The sequence below is a fragment of the Orycteropus afer genome, unplaced genomic scaffold, assembly GCF_000298275.1.
Source record: "Orycteropus afer afer isolate SDZICR_OR568_19922 unplaced genomic scaffold, OryAfe1.0 scaffold00694, whole genome shotgun sequence".
Taxonomy (NCBI): domain Eukaryota; kingdom Metazoa; phylum Chordata; class Mammalia; order Tubulidentata; family Orycteropodidae; genus Orycteropus; species Orycteropus afer.
The window spans coordinates 141,347-162,706 of record NW_006922281.1 but is presented as its reverse complement, the minus strand read 5'-3'; the positions used below and the strand labels follow the sequence as shown (position 1 = coordinate 162,706).

The 21,360-nt window shown below is 51.2% G+C and overlaps 1 protein-coding gene across 1 annotated transcript; it reads left to right on the top strand.

The window, feature by feature from the left end:
• Nucleotides 1-1,444: 1,444 nt before the first annotated feature.
• Nucleotides 1,445-20,241, top strand: LOC103211094 (zinc finger protein 324A-like). The gene is made up of 7 exons (XM_042783136.1): nt 1,445-1,448; nt 1,623-1,798; nt 14,061-14,517; nt 14,650-14,663; nt 17,443-17,569; nt 17,893-18,015; nt 18,824-20,241. Exons 1-7 carry the CDS (start codon nt 1,445-1,447, stop codon nt 20,239-20,241), a joined length of 2,319 nt encoding a protein of 772 aa, XP_042639070.1.
• Nucleotides 20,242-21,360: the final 1,119 nt, after the last annotated feature.

Below are 21,360 nucleotides of genomic sequence, written 5' to 3'. Positions count from 1 at the left end.
CTGGGTTCAGCTCTCTCCACTCTCAACCACCTGCTAGATCTTCTTCAGATCACATGTCCTCTTCACTCTTGGACCCATCCCTTCTGCCCAGCCCTCCAAACTCGCTCTTGCCGTCCCCTCCGAGCCCATATATTACTAAGATCTTAAGACCCTTCTAAATCTTGTTTCCAGTCCATACCCTGGTCCAGATGGCCAGCCCTCCACCCCTTGGGTACCTTCAGCCCGGACCCTGCCAGAACTTTAGATCTGTGTCCAACTGCCTTTGTCATCTAACCACTTAGATGTTTATAGGCATTTAAGACACACGTCCAAACCCAACTCCTTCCCTGCCTTGAAGGCTACTCCTCTTTCTTCTTCCTCATCTCCATGAGTTCCATCCCTCCAGCTCTCATCCCACAATCCTTGGAGTCATCCTGAACCCCTTGTCTTTTTCTCACTCTCCCGATCCTCAGACTCATCAGGAAACCCCACTGGGTTTCCCTTTAGAAGATAGTCAGAATCCGACTGCTGCTCCCACATCCTCCGCCATCACCCAAGTCCAGCCTGTCATCACTGCTTTCATACTGCAGTCACTTCCTTACTGCTGTCTCCACCTTCGCCTGGCCCCATCACTTCTTCACACAGAAGCCAGTGGGATTCATGTCAGATTCTAACCCAGATCACACCCCTTTGCTTTTCACTCCCCGGCAACCACTGCCCTAAGAATAAAGGCCAGCTATTCAGCCTCCATTCAGCACGAATCTTCCCCTCGTGCCTTCTGGTTCCGACAGAAGTAAAGGAATTTCAGATTCCCGAATGCGCTCATCTCAGGATCACCATCAACTCTTTGCGCAGGTGGTAGAAGTGGGGTTTTCTACCCTGCGCAGCCCCACTATCCCGGACACGAGGACTGGGCCGAAAGTGATCCCAGCACAGGCGCCTTCAGTCGCGGCTTTTGAACACTGAGGTTTGGAATCCTGCCAGGTCGGGGCCTGGTGATCCTGCACCACGTGCGCTGGGTCCTTTGGTGCCGCCATGGTCTCGGACCTGGAGCTGAAGATCCAGCCACGCCCCGTGCCGGGGTTCCCACGGACCGCGCCGCTGCTGCGCTAGGACGCGCCGGCTGTAGACCGGCAGACCAGGAATCCATTTCCCAGCACTCCTCGCGGTGTCGCTTGGTTGTTTCCATGGAGATCGGGAAAAGTGCTGCTGGACCGCGGTGCGAAATACGTTACCCACAAGGCGCTGCGCCATGCGCCGCTTCGGTCGCTGGCCAATGACGGCCAAGGAGAGGGGCATTTCCACGCTTGCGCGCCGGTGGAGACGTGACTTCCGGCCTCGAGCTGAGGTTCTTTCTGCGCCGGTGTGAGCATCTGCCTCCGCCTCCAGTGCTGTCCGGATAGTTGTGCCGGCGCACCCTTCCGAGGGCTCCGCGACCCCAGCGTCTGGGCCTTAGATGACGAAAATGGGTAAGACCGAGAAGGCACCCTCCCCACTGTCGCGCCCTTGCGCGTCAGAGCCGAGTCCCCAGAGCGAATGTCTCCATCTCCCCGAACCTCGATTTCCCCGGCAGTAAGATGTGCGGCCCATGAGGTGTCCTTCGGGACTCCTCAAAAGTCTGTCCATCCCCACGCCCTTTCCAGGTAAGGCGTCCTGGGTGTTTTCCCACTTTATGGAGCGGGAGACGGAGGCTCGGAAGGGTCGCCCAGTGCCTGAGGTCATCCAGACGTCGGTGGTGTTTCTTGGCGGCCCACCCCTCACGTGCCAGCTCTTTCCGCAGGATGCCATGGCAGCAGCGGCGCCATCGAATTCGTCTCAGGTGAGGGAAGGGTTCCGCTCGCAGACACCCGTAGGGCGGCTGCCCACAACGTCTTAAGACCCCCGCGTTAGCGGATGGGTGTGTGCCATTCCATTTCCTTTGGGAAGCCCAGAATCCTAAAGAACAGGGTCCCTTTCAGTCTGTGCCAATGATTCCCAGCCCAGTGGTCTGTGTGCGGGTAGCGAGAATGGAGAGCCTGAGCGGAGAATTTAGGTTGCAGTAGGACAAGAAGGAGCTGGCCCTCCACTCTGTCATTAACAGCTTTGTTGGCTGGTGTGTGAACAGCCTCGGGCAGGGGGAAAAAGCGAGGAGGCCAGCTAGGAACCGTCAGCAAAATCAAGGTGTGTAGTGGTGGCAGTGGGTGAGATTTAGGACATGAGATCTTTAGAACAAGGTAGAGATGAGGGTCTCTGAGGTGGACATAGTGTTGGAGTGTGTGTGTGGAGGGAGCAGTGCAGTGAGGTTTTAATGCAGAGCGTGGTCAAGTGGCTGCCTCTCTAGAATGACGATTTGCTAACTGCAGGAGCATCAGGTAGCTGTGTTTACCCTCTAAGTGGCACAGGGTTTGGGAATCTGGGTGTTTCTTTGCAGCTGCGGGATGGAGCTGGGACAGCTCCTAGTGGTGTTAGCTATTGGAAGTTTTGATGCAAGACAGGCATGGAAGTGGATTTTTTTTTTTTTTTCCAATTTTTATTGTGATTTGGGTGGAAGTTTACAAAGCAAATTCACCATACAGCAGCTCACATGTCTCATGACATCGACTACAATTTACCACAATGCAACAGCTCCTCTCTCACTTCCTCTCTATACTTACCTCTTCCCTGTGTCCTTTCCTCCATGTACTCCTGCCCCCTGAGCTGTCTCACTGTGCACGCATAGCCCTTTTATTCTCCCAGGATTGATCTCTTCAAGGAGTGTATCTACCTAATGTAAATGTTCAGCCCATATTCTTGTCTTTTGTTTGGCTGGAAGCCACAGGACTGGGTTCAATTCCAGACCTGAAGGGCAGCTAGGGGCCATACTCTCAGGGGTTACATCAGGCTCTATCAGACCAGCAAACCTGGTCTTTTTTTTTTTTTTCCTTTAATGATTTTGAGTTTTGTTCCACATTGTTCTGAATGGAAGTGGATTTTGGCTGTTATTTTCTCTTGGTGTTTTGTGCAGAGTGGTCTGTAGAGAGGTTGGGTGAGAGGAATTTGTTCCAGGGCCGTGGCAGATTAGGAGGGCACCCAGAGTTGTGAGAAGAGAGCTGTTCAAACTGATGATTGCACCAAGGAGCATGCCATACAGGGACCAAGGCATCTGCAGGAGAGATCAAGCCTGGGGTTCATTATTGGCAGAGGGCACACTCTGGGGAACATCTAGGAAGCTGACTAGAAGTACAGCGGAGAGAAGTCTGGGTATTAGGCATAGGTTGAACAATGTCAACTACTTTTTGATGCAGTGGCTCAGATTGAGTGACCAGTGGGACTTGGGAGGATGAGAGGGCACCGATGGTCGCAAATTGCTGTCCACTTTGCAGTGGGAGCCTAAGGAGGAGGGTGAGCTAGGGGTGGGATGTATCTAAGGGGTGCTACCACGGAAAGGGCAAGAGGTCCTTGGACACAAACCCGGAGCTTAAAAGTGTCGCTTCATTGGTCCCTAGGATCCACTGTCTCCATCATCACAGGGTATGGTGCTTTTGATGAGGTGGCTGTGCACCTCTCCTGGGAGGAATGGTATTGTTGTTTTCATTTGCATCTCTTTAAAGGCTAATGAGGAGTTCTGGTGGTGCAGTGCCTAAGCCATTTAACTACTAACCAGAAGGCTAGCGTTTCAAACCTACCAGCTGATCCTTGGAAAGAAGATTGAGTGGTCTCCTTACATAAAGACACTGTCTGGGAAATCCAAGGAGGAGTCACTATGAGTCAGATACCGACTTGATGGCAAGTTTGGTTTTGGTTTTAATGGCTAATGATCATGAACATTTCTTCATGTGTTCGTTCACCTCCTGAATATCCTCTTTGGTGAAGTGTCTATTCATGTCTTCTGCCCATTTTTTAATTGGATTGTTTGTCTTTTTGTTATTGAGGTGTTAGAATTTTCTATAAATTTTAGAGATAAGTCCCCTGTCTGATATGTCATTGCCAAATATTTTTTCCCAATCTGTAGGTTCTCTTTTTACGCTTTTGAAGAAGTCTTTTGAAGCACATAAAATTTTAATTTTAGAAGGTCCCATTCATCTAGTTTATCTTCTGCTGTTTGCGTATTTTGGGTTATGCTTGACAGTCTGTTTATGCCATAAATTAGAATGAACGCACTGCCATCAAGTCGGATCTGACTCATAGCGACCCCTCCTTGGGTTTCCAAGGCACTATGGAAGTAGATTGCCCAACCTTCCTTCCGAGGAGTGGCTGGTGGGTTTGAACTGCCAGCCTTCTGATTAGCAGTCAAATGCCTTAGGCATTATGCCACCAGAGCTCCTTGCCATAAATCGGGGCCCCGAAATTTGCCCCTATTTTTTTCCTTGAGCAACTTTATAGTTTTAGGTTTCACATTTAAGTCTTTAATCCATCGGGAGTTAGTTTTTGTGTATGGTGTGAGGTTCAGATCTTGTTTCATTTTTCTGTAAATGGATATGCAGTTTTGCCAGCACCATTTGTTAAAGAGGTCATCTCTTCCCCATTTAATGCATTTCAGCCCTTTGTCAAAGATCAGCTTACCATAGGTCGATGGATGTATTTCTGGGTTCTTAATTCTATTCCACTGGTCTGTGTATCTCTTGTTGTACCAATACCAGGCTATTTTGACTACTGTAGCTATAATAGTAGGTTTTGAGATCCGGGAGTTTGAGACCTCCTACTTCGTTCTTCTCCTTCAATAATGCTTTGCTTATCTGAGGTCTCTTTCCTTTCCATATAACATTGGTGATTGTTTTTTTCCGTATCCTTAAAGAATGGTGCACTTTTTGACATTCTTTTGTCCGTCTGGTAATAAAGATGAAGCAGGCTCATGGTTCTCCTCAGGGTAGGTCATGCACAGACAGGGGAGGGCCTTTACCTGCTGCTTCCCCCACAGGACTTGTGGCCACTCCACCCCGTGGGGTCATTTTGCTGGAACACAGCAAGAAACCCTAGGGTTCTGGGTGGCAGGATGCAATTCTGGCCACAACAACAGAGGCCAAGAAGTCTAACCTTGGGTAGTGGGATTGGAGGTAGGGCTAGGTCTGGTCTTGGCTAGATTGTGCCTAGGCATTGTCCAGAGCAAGTCAGTGTCCCATTGCCAAGGTGAGTTTCCCATTCTCAGTTCCACTTTCTTTCTGCTCTTCTGGACACTCCATCCTCTTGCCTTTTCCCTTCTGATGTATGGTTCCTGCTTCCCCTCACCTCTCTGACATTAAGGGCTTATCCTTTCACTACTTCTTCACCCTGTACTGGGCCCTCCAATGTCAATTTTCACTTAACTGTTATGAGATGTTCACATATTTTTAAATAGTCCTTGAAAGCCTAGTCTTAAGAGGTAGCAGGATGTTATGTTCTTGTTTGGGCTTCCTTGTGTCACAAGAGCCATACTGAATCTTATTGGGACAGAGTGAGCAGAAGATCCTGCCAACCATATTAAATTTTTTATTCTGATCAGAATTGCTTGGACTGTTGTTTTGCTAGACCCTTGATGTAGTAGGTAACACATTTGACTGCTAACAGAAAGTCAGTGGTTCAAATCCACCAGCTGCTCTGCAGGAGTAAGATGAGGCAATCTACTTCTGTAAAGATTTATACCCTTGGAAACCAATGTGGTTTGCTATGAGTTTGAATTGGCTCGGTGGCAGTGGGTTTGTTTTTGTTTTTGTTTTGTTTATCCAACATGATAGATCCTTCTTTGCTTCAATGGCGGCCCCTTTATTTTGCAAGAACAGGGAGATCACTTCTGAGTGTATTAGATATTCATAATGATGAATCCATTCTCTCCTACCGAGCGTTATGTGTAAAGATGGTATTTCAGGTGGTTCACTTTTAAGGGAAGATGAGGAGGCACCATTCGGACAGTATGATTCTAGAGAAGTAACGTTATAGGTCTGGAGTCCCAGTGCCAGTCCTTCTATCCAGAAGGTCTACTCCTATAACATGCATGGTCAGTTCTTCAGAGAAATCTTGTACATGGATAAGCATCAGGGAACAGACTCTGGATAGAAAATGTACACATGTGGAGCATATGGGAGAAAATGCTGACTCCACTCAAACCTTTAAGTGAAACAGAGACTTCAGAGTGGAGAGAAACCTTTCATCTGTGAGGAGTGTGAGGCCTCAATTCTGATTATGTATCTGAGGAGCCACACTACAGAGAAATTCTCCACAAGCAGAGAGTGTGGTAAAGATGTCCCAGACAGCTATGACTTCCTTCAGCACCAGGCCACCCACAGCAGGAGGAAGCCACCCAGGAGCACTGAGTGCAGGGAGGCTTTGCCATACGGCTATAATCACGAGGAGCTCGTGGGAGTCCATGCCACACAGAAACCTTTCAAGTCCAATGACTCTGGGAAAGCCTTACTGAAAAGCTCCACTATACTGCTGTTGAGTCGGATCCAACTCATAGCAACCCCTCCTTGGGTTTTCAAGGTGGTATTACTATGGAAGTAGATTTCCAACCTTCCTTCGCAGGAATGGCTGGTGGGTTTGCACCTCTAGCCTTCTGGTTAGCAGTCCAATGGCTTAGGCACTATGCCACCAGAGCGCCCCTCCTTAGCCAACCTGAAGAGACTCACCCTGAAGAGAGAGCCTTAAGATGCCCAATTGATTAAAATGCCTTCAAGGAGAAGACAACTCTTGTTACTCAAAGAAAAAAAAATCACTCCGAAGAAACCTCCCATGTGTGTAAGGAGTGTGGGAAGGCCTTCAGTTATCTGTCTAAACTGAAAAATCAGAAAATTCACTCTTGAGGAAGGCCTTGTATATGAAGTGTGGAACAACTTTTGGTCAAAGTTCTACTCTAATCCAACACCAGAATCTTCACACTGGAAAAAGGCTATAAGAGTGCAGCAAATGTGGGAAAGCCTTTAGCCACCAGTCTCACATAGTTCAACAACAGAAAGTCTACACATGAGAAACGTGTGATGAATACAGCAAACGTGGCAAAGCTTTCAGCTGAAGCTCTTACTTTGTTCTGTGTCTTAGTACTCATGCTGAAGAACCACCATGTGAATGTACCACATGTAGGAAAGCTTTTAACCAGCACTTCACCCTTACTCATGATTAGAAAATTCATGCCAGAGAAAAGTCTATCAAGTATACTGAGAGTGGAAAAGCCTTTAGCTATAGATCTAACCTTATTAAAAACCAACAAGCTTACACCAGATTAATCCTTTAGGAGCACGGTGAATGTCAGAAAGCTTTCAGTCAGAAGTGCGTATTTGCTCAGCACCAGTGTCCACATGAGAGAAAGGCATATGAATGCACTCAATCTAAAGATAGCTGCCACTCTATCCTTTTTCAGCGTGAAAGTAATCACAGCCACGAGAAGCCCTTTGTGAGATAGCATCAGACATGGTCAACCTCAGTGTGGGAACATCACGACTCAGGAATACTTCACATGTGTCATGTGTGACATTTTGTGGTCATCTGAAATAAACAGGATGGACCAAAATTTGCTTCAGGTGTCAAGGCTGATTACACTTCACACACTAAGAACATTTGGGAGACAGTCTATTGCCCATACAGGGCACTTCTAGGGAAGGCTGGGTAATCACAAGCACATCCCGGGTGGCTTGAGCAAAGCAGAGGAAGTGGGTTGGGCTTTATACTCTCAAAGGGGTGGGATTGGGGAAAAGTTTCCACTCATCGGCAGGATATTTGTAAGGTTTACATTTCCTGGCAGTACCAAAGGAAGAGGCAGACATGAGGGCATCTCTATTACCCTGTCCAGAAGTGGGGGCAGAAGGGAAAGAAGGTGAGGCTTAAAAAGAACTCAGCAAACATGAGAGAAGGAGTCAGATTCTTGATTGCAGTGGTAAAACCTTTGGAGTCTGCTGAGAGACCAGGGCATGGCTGTTGTCTTATCAGTCTTGTGGCAGGGGTCATTCCATCAAGTATAACAAGAAGGGTGCATTTTTCCAGAAGGGAGTGTAGGGCAGAAACTCCATCACGTAGAATGCTGTGTGGGGCACTAGCTCATTTCCTGCAACCCTTGTCGGTGGGGCAGGACTTCTGGCATTGCCCTTGGGAATGTCATGATTCTACTTGATCAGAGGAGCCGAGGCTGGCTGGCTGCAGATTCCCGAAAGCAAATAGAGAACAGGCTACTGTGCCTTTGTATGTTCTGTGACCTCTGGCCAGCAGCTGGGCACAGGGGGACAACAGTGCCCAGTTCCCTGTCCCTGTTGCTGCCTCTCAGGGCACTGCTCTGCCCACACATTGCAGTGGCAGTGGGCTCAGCACAGGGGAAGGAGGGTCCACCAGGCTCCTATCCAGAAGCTTCCAAGCCCCAGTGTCTCTGCAAGGAACAGCACATGAGCTCATACCTCCAGTGGAAAGCTGAGTAGCTAGGCCTTCATCCTAAGAGTGTTGAGAGCCAAGAAGAGTCTTGGACAGAGGAAGGAAATGATCTCATGTAAGATTTAAAGATTATTCTGGCTGATTTTTGAGGAACACCGTGGGGGAGGTGGAGGCAGGGAAACCAGTGAGAAGTCTGTTACAATAGTCCATATGAACAGGAATCGTGGCTGTTACCAGAGATGGGCAGGGAAGTGGGAATTCTGGATAGGACTTAACAGTACAGGTGGCAGGATTTCTTGCTGCATCAGATGTGGGGTGAGACTGAAGGTGCATGGTGAAGGACCATTACAAGTGTTCAGAAGGATGGAAGTACAGGAAGTTATTGGGAGGAGCGGGATTGTGGGCATTTTGAGTCCTGAGTGGAGACATGAGGGCAGCTGGAAATGCAGGTCTGGAGCTCAAAGGAGAGATCTGGGCTGGACGTGCCCAAGGCAGGAATATGGTGGCCCGGAGCAGATAATGGCTGGGGTCCCAGGTTTAGAAGGATGCTGTGGTTGCTGGTGGGCTGCAAGGTGAGGGTAGAGGGGGCTGGCACTTAAGGTAAGGCAAGATATTTCTGAAGAAAGCATCACAGGTCAGGACCCCCGGAGGGGGTCCTCTGTCATGTATGGACTTGTCTTCAAACAGTTTACTGCTGGCTGAGCACCCTCAAGCAGAAACCATACATATGGTGGACATGTGGAAGAAACTTCTGGTTCAACTCAAGCCTGTACCACCACCAGAAGCAGGGCAGTGAAGAGAAACCATTTAGATGTAGGTATGGAACCTCATTTGTGACAAATTCAGCTGTGATCAGGCACTGCAGAAACCATACCTCAGAGAAATTTGTCAGCTGTAAGAAGTTAGGCAAGGCCTCCTGGGACATACCTAGCTTCTTCCTGCACTAGGTCACCCAAAACTGGGGAAAGCCATATGGGAGCACCACGTGTGAGACTTTGCCACACAACTCTAGTCGAGAGCAGCAGCCCTTAAAGTGCAGCAGTTGTATGAAGGCCTTTGGGACAAGATCTGCCCTCCACAACCACGTGAGAGCACACAACGAAGAGAGACCCTGTGGATGTGCAGTATGTAGGAAAGTTTTCAAGGAGAAATTATACCTTTTTTCATCATCAAAAAATTGACACCAATGCCCTAAGGTACCTTTTTAACCTAAGACTGAAACCATTCCCAGAGGTCACCTTTCAGCCAAACAATAGATTGGATTATAAAATAAGCTACATCAACTGTGAGTAATGTGTCCCTTAAACAATTAACTACATGAGACCAAATAGTCAACATTTACCCAGAAGCAAAGATGAAACGGAGGGGAAGGGAAACTAGATCAATGGAAATAATACAAACAAAATAATGAGAATACTGAACATTGTGAAAATTATAACCCACGACACACAAAAATTTATATAAAAATTGTTAAATGGGAGTGTAATTCACTGTGTAAACTTTCACCTAAACAAAATACTGGGAAAAAATCCACACCAGAAAGATTTACTTACACCCCATGTGAGTAAGAAGTGTGGGAAGGTTTTCAGTGACATCTCTAATTTATGAAAGTACCAGGAACTTTATACTAGAGAAATAACCTTACAAGTGCGAGTATTGTGGGAAAGTAATCAGCTACAGCTTTTCTATTTTGGCAGCATGAGAAAATTTGCATTGGAGACAGGCCAATATGAATGCAGCAAATAAAGACCCTTTAACCATAGTTACAACCTCATGCTTGGTAAAGGATATCGTGCTTGGTAAAGAGGAGGGTCAACAAAAAAGGGGAAAGCCCTCAACAAGATGGATTGACACAGTAGCTGCAATTACGGGCTTAGGTATAGCAGGGTTCACGAGGCTGGCACGGGACTGGGCAGTGTTTCGTTCTGTTGTACACAGGGTTGCTGTGAGTCGGATACGACTAGACCACACCTAACAACGACTACAACCAATCTCATTAAGCACCAGAGAAAGGCTTAAATTTGCTCTGAATGTGGGAAAGCCATTAGCCATAGTTCCACCTTCTTTTGACACTAGAAAACTCATCCTAGAGAAAGGACGTAATGAGCATAGTAAATGTGGGAAAGTCTTTCAGTATTGCTGTACACTTGTTAGGCACAATAAAAGTTCACAGTGGAAAAAGATGAGTGCAAGGAGTGTGGCAATACTTTGAGGCAAAACCTTGCTCTCATTCGAGACGAGTGTGGAGCAAGACCTTGTGAGTGCAACCGACATGGGAAAGGCTTCAGGCACACCCCCATCCTTGTTAAGCACCAGAAAGTTCCTACCGTGGAAGGGCCTTAGGAACACAGTGATTGTCGGAAAGCTTTTGGTGAAAGCTAGTCTTGTTCAGCACCAGAGAGGTCATACTGAAGAAAGATTTTGAGTACAATGAATGTGGAAAACGTTTTCTCACACATTTAAACTCAGTCAGCACCAGAAAGTTCTTGTTAGGAAAAAGCCTTAGGAGTGCAGTGGATGTGGGGAAGCCTTCAGACAGAACTTCACCCTTGTTAAGCACCAGAGAGTCCACACCAAAGAAGGCATTAGGAGTGCAGTGGTTGTGGTGAAGTTTTCAACCACAACTCCAGCCTCCCTCAGCATCAGAGAGTCCACACTGGAGAAAGGCATTATGAGTGCAGCGATTGTGGGAAAGCCTCTAGCCTGGTCTCTACCCTTATTAAACACCAGAAAGTTCACACCAAGGAATGGCCTTATGTGCGTGGCCTCTGTGGGAAAGCCTTGGGAGAAAGCTATAGTCTTGCTTGGCACTAGGGCTTTCACACTGGAGAAACACCTTATGAATATAGTGAGTGTGGGGAAGCTTTTGGCCTCAACTTAAACTTATTCAGCATCAGAAATTTCAGTTAAGAAATGGCATGCATGTGCACAAAATGTAGAAATGCTTCCAGCTGCAGTTCCTGTCTCATTCTGTGTTAAAGGATTCACAATCGAGAATCTTGGATACAGTGAATGTGGAAAAACTTTAATATTTCTATAATCGTGTTCAGCATTCAAAGAATCAAGACTGAGGGGAGGCTAAAGAGTAGGTTTTGTGAGTAAGATTTTTGGCTATAAGTTGAACTCAGTGCAACAGAACAACCACACTGAAGAGATACTGTGCAGATGCCACACGAGGAAACTTTCAGAGGCCACGTACAACTTTGACTTGCCTAGAAACCTTTGCATAGCTGCCTCACTGATGGCACCTGTGCCAGAAAACACTCCCTCTCACCCTCTTGGCTATACCTGTATAGGGCAGTCACCTTCCACGTGTTCAGAGAAGGTGACCCTCTGTGCCATGACTGGGTTAAGCATAGAAATTATGCAGTTCTGGCAAGGGATTTGATGGAGTGTCTCTTGGAGAGTTTCTAGGGAAAGTTTTTATTCATGAATATTGTTAAAGTCTGTCTGTGATGCACATGATGGCTTGGTGAATGAGCCCAAGAATCGCCCAGCCTTGAAACCCCCACCTTGGTCTGCTCTGGACTAAAGTTTTTATTGAATAAGTCTTTTTGTCCTTGGGTTTCTGTTCATCTCATGTGGTGAGTTGAAGACAGAAATAGCTGATGTCATTATGACAAGGGGGTAACAGCTTCAGGGAGCACCCAACAGCTTCTGCCACACAGGACACAGTGAGATGGCAGATTCCTTCCTAGAAAAGTCTGAAAAGTTCAATGGGTCAAACTTGTGGCCTGGATTCCAGGGTTTGCTTAGACCCAGTGCTTACCCTGAGAGAGAAGGTTGTTGGTCTGAGACCTTTGAGTGGTCTAGTAGCAGCAGAAAGAGGATCCCTTGTTTCAAGGGGTCATTTCATGTTTCATTTTTACTATTTGAGGCGGAGCTGGGCCTGGTCAGAAGTCACAACATTGGAAGGCCAGACCCTAGTAGGCATAGTCACTGACTCCAAGGACTACAGGGTCTATGTATGTACCATAAGTGGGTAAAGAAACACTGGGTGTGAAGTAATAAGAATTAGGGGAGATTATGACATACTACATGGGATAGAAGTCATGTCTACAGGGACCATTACAACTCTTATATTGACTGTAGCTGTGTGGACTGTGTGAAGCCTTTCAAGACATGCAGACCTGAACTGTCCTACAGCCAAGATCACTGTCAGAGCAAATAAAATCAAGTTTTTGTGTGCTTTGCCTCACCTGAGCTGTCTACCTGGAAACTATTACTGTGCTGTTGGGGTCCCTGGACTGGGGAGTCAGGAGTCCTGGGAGGTGGATTTCATGATCGGGTAAGGGGGTTCCTTGTAACTCGAGCAGCAATGGCCGTTATCACTCTCCAGTCCCCCACTACCAAGATAGAGATGGCCCATTGAAGAATAGGGAAAGAAAGACTGGGATTTATCATATGGTCTTTTGTTTTTTCCAAAGGAGCTAAAATACCCAGATCTTACAGATCTGTGTTGGCCCTGAATATTTTTAAAATACTAAATAGGATGTGAATTCAGAAAAACTTTTACATAGGCTGTAGATGTTAATAGTGGCTAATGCTTTTGGCCTCTAGAGAAGGAGAAGACCCTCCCGGGATGCTTCAACACAGAGAGGCTGAGCACCCACTATCCCTCTTTCCCCTCATAGCCTCCAGTGAGTTCTGCTTCATTTCCCAGCCACATGACTGCCATGCTCTCAGTACCTGGCCCTTTTCAAAATCTCCAGCCCCATCTCTAATTGGTGACCACCTGGGAACCCCAGTTCTAGCACCAAGGTGACAGGAGGAATCAAGGGTCCTAGGAAGTTTTACAGAAATTTAAGTCAGTGCCAGTATGTTGGGACTGCCCTCCAGGTTTAGAGCTTCTCTAGACAAACCTAGCGGCAGATGCCTCCAGTGGTGTCCCCTGGAGGCTGGTGTTCTCTGGAGACAGGGCCTCTACTCTGTAGTTTGATACAATCCCTACACAGCAGCAGTCTAGTCTCACCATTCTGCCTGGTTCTGGGGTTGTGGAGTGAGTGACTTCTTGTTTCCCCTTAGGATGAAATCCAAACCTGAAAGACTAGAAAGGCCCTTCCATCGTTACCCACTTTCTTCCTTTCACTCATGCTCCCCTATCCAGCATAAAGAAAGCCACCTGGACCACAGGAACTCCTGTACAGACCCTACAAATCCAGGCTGTTCCACATTCAGACTATCGTTCAGACAAACCCTTCTGCTAGGATTCCTCCACCTTGTCTCATTCACGAGAAAAAGCCCTGTTCTTCCTTCAAAAATAACAGATTCTTAAAAACACATTTAAAGTCTAGTTCCAGGTAAGATGGAGTAAAAACACCCCATCCTGTCTCACTGAATGTAGCTTATAAACAAAATGTATAGAGCTAGGATTTGAAGATTCTGAAAAGTACAGTAGCAGGCTGACTTGGGACGAAGACCAGAATTCAAGTACCACTGAACTTTCAGTGAATGTGTGGTTTCTCCCCTTTAGTGTCCCCTGGCCTGAACAGCGTCTCAGGGATCCGTGGGTCAAAAACAGAAGGTTTAACATTCGTGTCATTGGTATTCCGGGAAAAGGGAAGACAGAGTGATGGAAAATGCAGATACACGTATTCAGTCAAAGAAATAGAGTTCGGCCTCGGGACTCTCTTTCCCAGTGCCCCCCGCGGTGACTCTTGTTCGTTGTCGTGGAGATATGGCCGGGCTCCGGAAGCCGGGATGGGAACTACAATGTCCAGAAGGCGCTGGGCGTCTGTTCGCAGCCCGCATTGGACCAATAAGGCCAGGGAGGGGGCTGGACTTCCGGCCTTCAGGACTGTCACTTTACTGCCCGGCGTCGGGCCACACCGGCGGTGGGTGCCGGAACGTGGGATAGGTCTACTGTCCCGGGCGGATCTGAGACCAGAGGCAAGGGCAAGGAGCGGGCACCAGCCGAGGCCCCGCCTCGCTCCCGCACCTGCACGCCCCTCGTCCCTGCAGGCGAGCGGCTTCGCTCCCCCAGCCTCGGTTTCCCCGAGCGTACGGTGGGCGGTGCCGTGGGACCGTCGGTGCGCGCCCCGCGCCACGTGCTCCCCGGGGCCTCAGCGGCCGCGGGTATCAGCGTCTTGGATATTCTGCGCGTTGGCAGCCGAGGAGACGGGCCCAACGCTGCCGGCCCCCAGCCGCGGGCCGGGTCGGCGGGGCCCGGGTCCCAGCCCAGCTCACCTGCTCCTGTCGGCCCGCCCACGGGGTCAGATGGCAACGGTGGTGGCGCCGACGGACCCGGCGCGGGTGAGTCCCAGCCGAGGGAGAGACTTTCTGGGCATCTGGTTCTCCTCGCCCGCTGTCCGGGACAGCCCCTCGCCCCAGTCCCCGGTGTTCAGGCCACATGTGTGCAACCAGTGCACTCCCCACTTCTGGCAGCCAAGGGCGTGAAGGTAGGAAGGGAGTCCGAGGAAGCAGTCCCGCACGTGCAGAGAGTGGGAGGTGCGGCTGAGCCGACGGGCTTCCGGGACTGAGTGTTCTCGACGTGTCTGGAGAGCAGGGGAGGGGAGGGGAGAGAGGAGTGCCCGGAGGAACAAGGGCGGGGAGAGAGGTGTGCCTGGAGGGGCAGGGGAGGAGAGAGGTGTGTGTCGGGAGAGCAGAGCAGAGGAGAGGAGAGAGGTGTGTCCGGAGGGACTCCGGAGGGAGGAGAAATGTGCCTGGGTGGCAGGCCTGGAAGCTGGGACTTTGTCCTGAGGGTGCCAGGAGCCGGGGAGGGACTTGCGCTGAGTTAGGATTTTAAAACTATCCCCAGCTGTTGCTGAGTGGAGACCAAATGGGGGAGGCACTGGGAGGGTGCTAGGAAAAAGTCCTGGTGGGGGACAAAGAACTTGGTGTGATTCTGTGTCTCGAAGTAAGCCAGCAATCAAGATGCTTTTGTTTTCTCAAATAGCTGGGCAAGTAGCCCCCCAGCGAACTGAACTTGAGGAAGTGAGGGGCCCTGATGCAGGCATGCATATTAATTGACTCAATCTTGGTCTTACCTGCTCTAAGACCTACGTCATGCATGTTCATTGCAGTCCCCATGACTAGGAGATGTGGGACCTTGAAACTCCGTCTTTGGGGCCTCTGGATTGGCGAGAACCTCCTTGGAAGGGGACCCATGCCAGGAACCCTCCCAGAGCTTGCCTAATGCATCTCTCCACTTGTACCCTTCATAGTTATAATAAATGAGTAACTATAGGAAGAAGCTCTGGTGGCGCAGTGTCTCAGACATTGGACTGCTAACCAGAAGGCTAGCAGTTCAAACCCACCAGCCACTCCTCAGAAGGAAGGTTAAACAATCTACTTCCGTAGTGATACCACCTCAGAAACCCAAGGAGGGATCGCTATGAGTTGGGTCCGACTTGACAGGCAGTGGTTGCATAGGAAGAAGTATGATGGCATACTGGTTAAAATACTCGGCTGCAGTAGGTTCGAGAGTCACTGCGCTTCTGCAGGAGAAAGATGAGTCATCAGCTCACATAAAGATTGACAGCCTTGGAAACCCAATGGGACAGTTATACTCTGTCCTCTAGGGCTACTGTGAGTCTGGAGTCACTCAGTGGCAGTGGGTTTGGCTTGGGCTTTGCTTCTGTGAGGATCCATAGCCTTAGAAATCCTGTGGAGCAGTTCTCTGTCCTCCAGGGGCGCTGTGAGTCAGGATCGGCTAGATGGCAGTGGGCTTGGATTTTTCTAAGTATATGTAGTAGTCTCTGTTGATTTGATGGGTTCGGGGAGCCATTATAGAGAACTAACCAACCCACAGCGGCAACCAGCATGTACTGGCAGGACAGATGCTATGGTGTAAACTCAGCTTGGGGTGGCTGGGTGATACTGGAAGGCAGCTGATGAAAGATCAGACTTGTGACCTAGTCCCAGGAGATGAGAGAGAGGCAGACCAGGCCAGCTGGTCTGAAATACAAGGAGTTGTGTACACCCCTGGGAAATACGGGGAGTTGTGCAGGTCCCTGTGACCTGGCTGCAGGTGGCTGGAGAATTTTGACCCAGCTCAGGATTGCTGCTCTAACTCTGGGTGGTTAGGGGGAAGGAGTTTTTGTCGTGGAGGTGACTGGCAACAGATGGAGATCTGGGAAGGTGAGGCCTGGATCCACTTCCAGGTGGGCATTGGAGTTGTGCTGATGCTTGCCATGCAGTTGGTGACAAAACTGAGGTGTGGCCATTGCCCCCTTTTATAGTGCAGTTTGTAGCAGAGTCCTCGCACCTGGTAGGCCACGATGGTGGCTGGAGCAGAGTGGAGCAGTGGCAGCAGCACAAGCGATTAGTTTCCCCGATCCATCTGCTGATGCATCGGGTTCACACCACAAGGTACTGAATGAAGGGCCATCGCGAGCGTTTAGCTGACCACCTGGGAGAATGAAGCTGCTGTAAACAGGAACAGGACTATGGAGGGAAAGCGGGTTTCAGAGGGAGGATTGGACCCGAGACCAACCGCTGAGTCTTTGATGGCCCAAGATGGAGGTGTTACGTGGCCCTGGAGTTGCCTAAAATTGGATCCTGGAGGCTGGGAATGAGGCAGGGCCTGGGAATTGGTTTTAGGACAGAGGCTCTTAGGAACTTGGTGAGGAATGGGACGTTAGGGCCAAGGACAGGGAAGAGCGGCCTCCAGGGCAACTGTCTGCAAAGCAGACCAGCAAAGTGAGGGTGAGGGCGAGAAAGGAGCTCCAGAAGGTGTGGCTGGGGAGGGAGAAGGGGGTGGCTTCTCGCGTGCCCACCACCTCCTTGGGGACACTCCTGTGAAGACTGGAGCAGGGTCTCAGGCCCGAGGAGCTGCCCTGAAGTGTCCATTGCACTTCAGCCAGGAACGGCCCCAGCGCTGAGCTTAGACACTTGCATGAAGCAAGAGCAGGAAGAACGTGTCTGACTAGGGACAACCTGTGCAAAGGCTGGGACGTGAGAACACTGGGGGACTCCTGCTGTCTTGACCAGGGGCTTGTGCTGGTCACCTTGTGCAGAGTGGCCCGCAGAGAGGCTAAGACGGCGACAGTGGCCTGGACGGGGAGGGTGGATGGTCGAGGTCTGGACAGGTGAGAAAAGTGCCGTCCATAGAAAGACTGGGCTGGGGCTGGGGTAAGCATCTAAGAGACATCACGGGACGCGGCCATTGGCACGGGGAGCTGAGTCCTGAGTCACAGAGCTCGGACTGTGTTCATCTCCTCCTGCCTGCCATTGCAGGGCTTGGTGGCCTTCGAGGATGTGGCTGTGTACTTCTCCCAGGAGGAGTGGGGGCTCCTTGACATGGCCCAAAGAGCCCTGTATCGTCATGTGATGCTTGAGAACTTCGCACTCACGGCCTCACTGGGTAAGCCCCCCCCACCGTGGGAGGTATGGTTGGGGCCCTTGAGCACTCCCCACCCCCACTGCCTTGGGGGCCGTATGAGGCAGAGGTTGGAAGCTGGAGACTGAGGTCTGGCCAGCTCTGCCCTTCCCCTGACACCACCAACGGGTTGCTGAGAGAACACTGGACAGCTCCTGTGAGCCCCTCCCTGCTGTGCACAGCACGATGTGGCGCGACCCTTGGGTTTTCCCAGCTGCACAGATGACACAAGTTTCCCTGCCATCTGTCGGGAGGTGAACTGCCCTGAGCAGGGGCCAGCCCCTCTCCAGCCCTGTCCTCCCCCACAGGGCCCACAGCCTCCCGACCCCCAGTGGTTATCCAGCTTGAGCGTGGCGAGGAGCCCTGGGTTCCCAACAGGAAGGACACGGCCCCAGTCACAGCAAGGAAAGGCCAGAGGAGGCCTAGCCCTGGTGAGTGAGGGCTTGGGGTGAGGGTGAGGTTGGCATTTGAATTTGGCCAAAACTCTCTGTCCCCTTTCAGACCCTCCTGACACTCTCCTCTTCTGCCTCCCTGCCTGGCTCCCTCATCAGCCTCTCTTGGGAGCTCCAGTCTTGGCTGCCAAAAAGGGCAAAGGGCGAACTGAGGGACAGGCGCTGGGTTCAGATACAAGGTCACCCCAAGGCTATGGAGAGGCCCGTCGTAAGTCCTGCTGCTGCATCTGTGGTCTCTCCTTCGTCCCTCATGTCCTTGTCCATCAGTGTGTCTTAAGTACTTGATGTGGCCACACATGTTCCAGGTCCTGGGGACATGGCCACAACCAGGCACTTCTGGGCCTACCTTGAAGGGAAGAAGTGGCTGGTAAACCGGATTCCTGAGTAAAGTCTGCAGCATTAACTATAAACAGACTAAGGATCCACAGCAGGCTGATGAGTGCTCGTGATGGGAGGCAAGGGCATCAGGCGGAGGGAACAGTGAGCACAAAGCGGAACGCCATAAGGCCTACACACCCATCTCTAGTGCCGACCAGACCCAGAACATAACCGCTGCTCAATGGCTGGGGTCCTGGGTAGGAGCCAGGCCCAACTGCATCCCTGCCTCCATGTTCTGCGCCTCAGGTCTAGTGTCTTGACTGCGAGGGCCCTAGATGCTGGTCAGGCCTAGGCCCCTGTTAACACACTCAGCTCCCAGGCTTCCCTCTGCCCTGCCTGTTGGGCCTGCCCTGGCCTCCGGCTCCTGGCCAGGATGACCCAGATATAACCACCCTTTCTCTGCTTTCAGGTTCCCGGTGTCCAGCAGACAATGGGGATGTTTCTAAAGAAACGGCCTTGCTGGATAGTCCTCCTCTGCCAACGTCTCCCAGAGTCCTTCCCCCTGCTGGCACCTGTGACCTGGGGGAACAGCAAAGTGCCTTTCCATCTGGGGAGAGAAAATCCACTGGGGTGTCCATGATCTACTGGGAGAAGCTCCTGCCAGGCTCCAACAGCGGTGAGGCGAGCATCAGCTTGCGGCTGACCACCCCACTGTGGGCTTCGGAGAGTGGCCTCCCCAAGGGGCGGGTCCTCACAGATGGCCCGGCACCAGGGAAGCAGCTGACGGTGCAGGCGCAGCAGAAGCCATACATGCGGGAGGCCCCTGGGAGAACCTTCTCGCGTGTCTCGGTTCACGCTGGGGGTAAGCTGCCCTCGTGCAGGCAAGAAGCGCTGGCCATTCTGACCAGGGAAACTCAGGCACTGCCCACCGGCCAGGAGCCGCACGAGCTGGGTGAGGCCCTGCACTCTGGCGCTGGCCTGCTCCCCGGGGAGAAGCCCTTCGAATGCCGGGCCTGCAGTAAGGTGTTCGTTAAGAGCTCTGACCTGCTCAAGCACCTGCGCACCCACACCGGGGAGCGGCCCTACGAGTGTGCCGAGTGCGGCAAGGCCTTCAGCCAGACATCGCACCTGACGCAGCACCAGCGTATCCACAGCGGCGAGACGCCGTACGCGTGCCCAGTGTGCGGCAAGGCCTTTCGGCATAGCTCCTCGCTGGTGCGCCACCAGCGCATCCACACGGTGGAGAAGGCCTTCCACTGCGGCGAGTGCGGGAAGGCCTTCAGCCACGGCTCCAACCTCAGCCAGCACCGCAAGATCCATGCAGGCGGGCGGCCCTACGCCTGCGCGCAGTGCGGCCGCCGCTTCTGCCGCAACTCGCACCTGATCCAGCACGAGCGCACGCACACCGGCGAGAAGCCGTACGCCTGCGCGCTCTGCGGCGCCGCCTTCAGCCAGGGCTCGTCGCTCTTCAAGCACCAGCGCGTGCACACCGGCGAGAAGCCCTTCTCCTGCGCGCAGTGCGGCCGCGCCTTCAGCCACAGCTCCAACCTCACGCAGCACCAGCTGCTGCACACCGGCGAGCGGCCCTTCCGCTGCGGGGACTGCGGCAAGGCCTTCGCCAAGGGCGCTGTGCTCCTCAGCCACCGGCGCATTCACACCGGGGAGAAGCCTTTCGTGTGTCCAGAGTGCGGCCGCGCCTTCCGCGAGCGCCCAGCCCTCTTCCACCACCAGAGGATCCACACTGGTGAAAGAACTGGGCGGCGGCCCAGGGCCGGCAGTGGCCGGCCCCTTCAGCCCAAGCCTCTTCCCACCACGCCATCAGAGAGTGCCCTAGGAAGGGGAGCCAGTCACATGCCCTCTGCAGGCCCCAAGCCCACGGAAGCCTGAGCTCGCACCGTGACCTGACGGGAACCCTGGGCTGAAGGACCAGTGCCTTTTACAGAGGCACACTGGGGAGGATCCCTGTGCCTGCGACGTGGGAAAGCCTTTATCTGCAGTCCCATCTGCACATGGGGACAGGATTTTCTGCTTCAGCCAAGGGTTATAGCTTCTCCATCCCCAAAGAGATCACACTGCAGAAAAGTCATGGGAATGGCAGAGCACCCACCAATTTATCATCAGAGCCAGGAAGGACATGTAGGGGCTAGGATGAAGGCAACAGTGCAGGGGGAGTGTGAGTGGAAATTGTTTTCTGGGTCAAGATGGCTGGCAACACACATTCATCTCTCTTGGCTCAGAAACCCAGTGAAAACCAGAGAAGGGCACGCATACAAAGTGTGAGGATGGTGGAAAACGGGGCAGTGGTGACACCTTTGGTTTTTTCTTTTTTTTTTTAATTGTGCTTTGGGTGGAAATTTACAGAGTAAATTCATTTTCTATACAGCAGTTCTTAACGTTTTTGTCTTGTAACATTGAATGCATTTCCCTACAACGTAACAGCTCTCTTCTCACTTCCTCCTGGTAGTTATCAGGTGAAATCACTTTGAAGCTGGATGTGGAAGGGGAGTTATCACTAATTTAGGGAAAGCCAAATACTGAGTTGGTACTGGGGGAGGTGGAGGGGTGGTCTGACCAGGCTCATACTGCAGAATGCCAAGGGCTTGAAACGGAAGCTCAGCAACTACAGAATGAGGGTGGGGGGCCCCCAGCAAAGGATCTGCAGAGAACTGAGAAGCAACAGGCAGCTGTTAGAACCCCTGCTCTTTTCCTAGCTGGTAGACAGTTGACTTGTTTGGGTATGCTGGACAATCCCCAAGAAAATTCCCTCGGGGGACTTCCCAAGGGCCCATCCTGACTGCTCAGAGGAGGCCCTCCCATGAACAGGCTGGGAGCTTCCAATCAGTGGATGCCATTAGCACAGGACACAGGCAGGCAAACAATTTAGGGTAAATTGAACAAGTCCTAGTACTTGAGTGGAAGCAAAACTGACCCTGTCCCAGAGAGAGATTCAAAAGCAGTAAGGTTGCCCACTGAAATAAACTAAAAACAGGCCACTCCTTCTAGTTC